Source organism: Cenococcum geophilum (genome assembly GCF_001692895.1).
Source record: "Cenococcum geophilum 1.58 unplaced genomic scaffold K441scaffold_39, whole genome shotgun sequence".
Classification (NCBI taxonomy): domain Eukaryota; kingdom Fungi; phylum Ascomycota; class Dothideomycetes; order Gloniales; family Gloniaceae; genus Cenococcum; species Cenococcum geophilum.
In genome coordinates this window covers 1,127,068-1,129,966 of record NW_027137597.1, presented here as the reverse complement: position 1 = coordinate 1,129,966, position 2,899 = coordinate 1,127,068, and the positions used below count along the sequence as shown (strand labels likewise).

At 31.7% G+C, this 2,899-nt stretch overlaps 1 protein-coding gene across 1 annotated transcript; it reads right to left on the bottom strand.

Annotated features, from left to right (window-relative positions):
• Positions 1–2,601: 2,601 nt before the first annotated feature.
• On the bottom strand, positions 2,602–2,899 carry K441DRAFT_574642 (uncharacterized protein; the record flags this gene model as incomplete). The annotated part of the gene is made up of 2 exons (XM_067644106.1): positions 2,602–2,749; positions 2,805–2,899. The coding sequence occupies 2 exons, from the start codon at positions 2,897–2,899 to the stop codon at positions 2,602–2,604; spliced, it is 243 nt and encodes an 80-aa protein (XP_067500965.1).

Below are 2,899 nucleotides of genomic sequence, written 5' to 3'. Positions count from 1 at the left end.
TATAAGAGAGAATAAAAAGGTACTATAATACTAAGAGATTTAAAGGACCAGATCTTAAGGAGGGAGATAAAGTATAGCTACTATATAAAAATTTTAAGAGTTAATAACTAAGTAAGAAGTTGGACTATGTTAGACTAGGACCTTTTAAAATTATATAAAGAATTTTACTAGTTACGTTTAAGTTAAACCTACTAGCTAAAATAAAGATCTACCCTATATAGTATATCGCGATACTAGAACCGGTATATAGGAATATTAAGCCACTAGTCTATAAGGTAGACATATATAGAGGATAAAAGGAAGACAAATAGTAAGTTTTAAAGATCGTTAGTTATAAGGATATTAACAATAAAACATAGTATAAGGTTAAGTAGATAGGCTATAATAAGACTACCTAGGAACTACTAAAAAATCTAAGAAACGCTATAAGAAAGGTATAGGAGTATTAAAAGAAATTAGGTTAGGGAGCATTAATAAAAAAGAATTACTAAAAAATAAGTCACCTAAGGGGGACCTAAGAAGAGTAGTTGCCAAACTACTTAAATCTGTTTCCTTCTTAGTTAGAAGAAAATCCGTTCTTTTATTACTAAGTTCCTATAAGCCTTATTCTATAAGTTTCTACTCCTTAAAATAAACCTTCTTACGAACCTTTTTAAGATAGATTAGTTAAGTAGACGCCGTAAGACGAGACTTAAGGGCCTGTTACTAAGCATTGGCGGCCTCTTATTTAGCGTTATAAGAATAATATAGTTCCGCTAAAGTAATAAATAGCTTATTATCTAGCTAAGCAGCAGTTGATTAAACACAAGACCCTAAAATAAATTAATTAGGGAACTAGACGACTATTAAGGATAATAGGTTATATATATTTAGCATTAGAGACAAAGCGAATATTATAGGACGAATAAATATTTACTTTAGTGCACTTTAAATAAAAGGACGGTTATTATAAAGATAGACTCGCTAACGTAATACAAACTAACCCCTCTTTTAAATAGCGAGAATATAGAGATAGTATAATCTTACTAAGAGATAATATCGCCGCAATAGTATAAGTATAACAACCGGTTAAAGAAAGAGAAGAAACTTTAGGTATAATAAGTAACAATATTAACCAAATTAATTAGACGGATATTATACCTCTAGTAAATAACCTAGAGATATTAAGCGTCTTTAAGGACGAAGATAGAAAGGAGGGAGATAGTATTACGGACGCTTTAAGTATAATATTATAACTACTTAGAAAAGAGTCGAAAGAAGTAAGTTAGTTAATTTAGGTATAGTTTAGGATAGAGCTAATAGAGCTATATAACGAGGAATAGTAACTAAGGTTATATAATATTATACGCAGTATACGTAGTATATAAAGGGAATGTATATATAATACGTATAACACGTACCTTATATATAAAGGGGATTTCTTAGGAGTATAGTTATATATTTAAAGGACCATAGTCCCTACCTAGATAGTTCTCTCCTTTGTAGTAAATCTTAAAATACAATTAGAGTTAATCTATTAGGCAACCACTCCGCTAGTTATTATTACGTTATTAACTATTCTATACCTATATACCTAGCCTATTAATAAGCCCACCGTAGTATTTCCTATAAGGCTTCGTTATATAGGATTATTATAATTATAGGAACTTACTAGATATAATCTTTTTAAATATTTTTCCGCATTATTATAGTTATCTAGCTTACTATTATTATTATTAATATCCATATCTAGTATAGTCTCTTAAGAGGTAGTCTATAGCTTTATATTAAAGGAATAATCTTATAATAAGGCGCCGAAACTACGCCGTCTTCTACAACTCTGGAAATATGGTGCTTTTACTCTAATAAGCTTTCGATTTACATATCCTTATAATTAAAGTCATTATCTGCTATACGCTTTGCAGCTCTCTTCTCTTACTTAATATACCTTAATTTATTATTGGAAGCTATTCTTTCCAGTAGTGTTTCTAATCTTTTACGTTTCTTAACTTTAGGAAGAATAGAGTGTTTAATAAGCACTTTTTGCCCTTAGATCTTGTCCTCTATAGTAGCGAGGTATTGGTATAGTTCTTAAGCGGATAAGAGTATCTCTTAACCTTCTCCAATTACCTCCTCCATTAACTCTTTATAAGCAAAGTCGGATAGTTAAATTTGTAGACCTAGGTAAGCGGTAGGATTCCCCTTATCGTCGCGAAATACCTAATTTAGAATCTTAGAATATCGTAATGCGAGAATATTGGCCTTAAACTAGATACATACCTTATCTTTTATTTCTTAAATTACTCCTAACTAATCCCTATTGTTCGTATAAAACATACAAGTTCGCTATACTAATAACGTCGCCTTATGCAAGCCCTTCTTGCCGTATTTAATATCTAGACCTATAACGACCTATACACTAGCATCCGAGTCTAGAAGATAGTCTTTAGCTAGCTAGCCTAGCCTTTTCCTCTTTTATAAATATACGACTTCAATTATAACCCTAGGATATTATACATCGTTATACTAAAATAAAGCGTCCGGCTTATATTTTAACTTTATACTAGGTAGAACATTATTAAGTAGAAAATATATCTTAGTTAATTAGGCTAGGCGCACTTTCTACGTAAAAAGGGCTGCACTGTCTGATCCACTGCGAATTATTTTTAGCTGACTTCGAATCGCGTCCTTAATACTATTAATAAAGAGCTCGTGGACGCCAGTTAGCATGCAGACAATTAGTCGATGCTTTCTTCCGTCGTAGTTATATCTGCCCAATTCCAACTATTAGCTAGCCGCCTCTATCGTTCCCGGAGTCTATACACCGTATTTTATCTTTAATGTATCCAAATAGCGACTTATCTCGCCTAAGCTGACGCTTTATCTTATTGTACTCTTCTCGCGTAAGCTGAAATTCCAT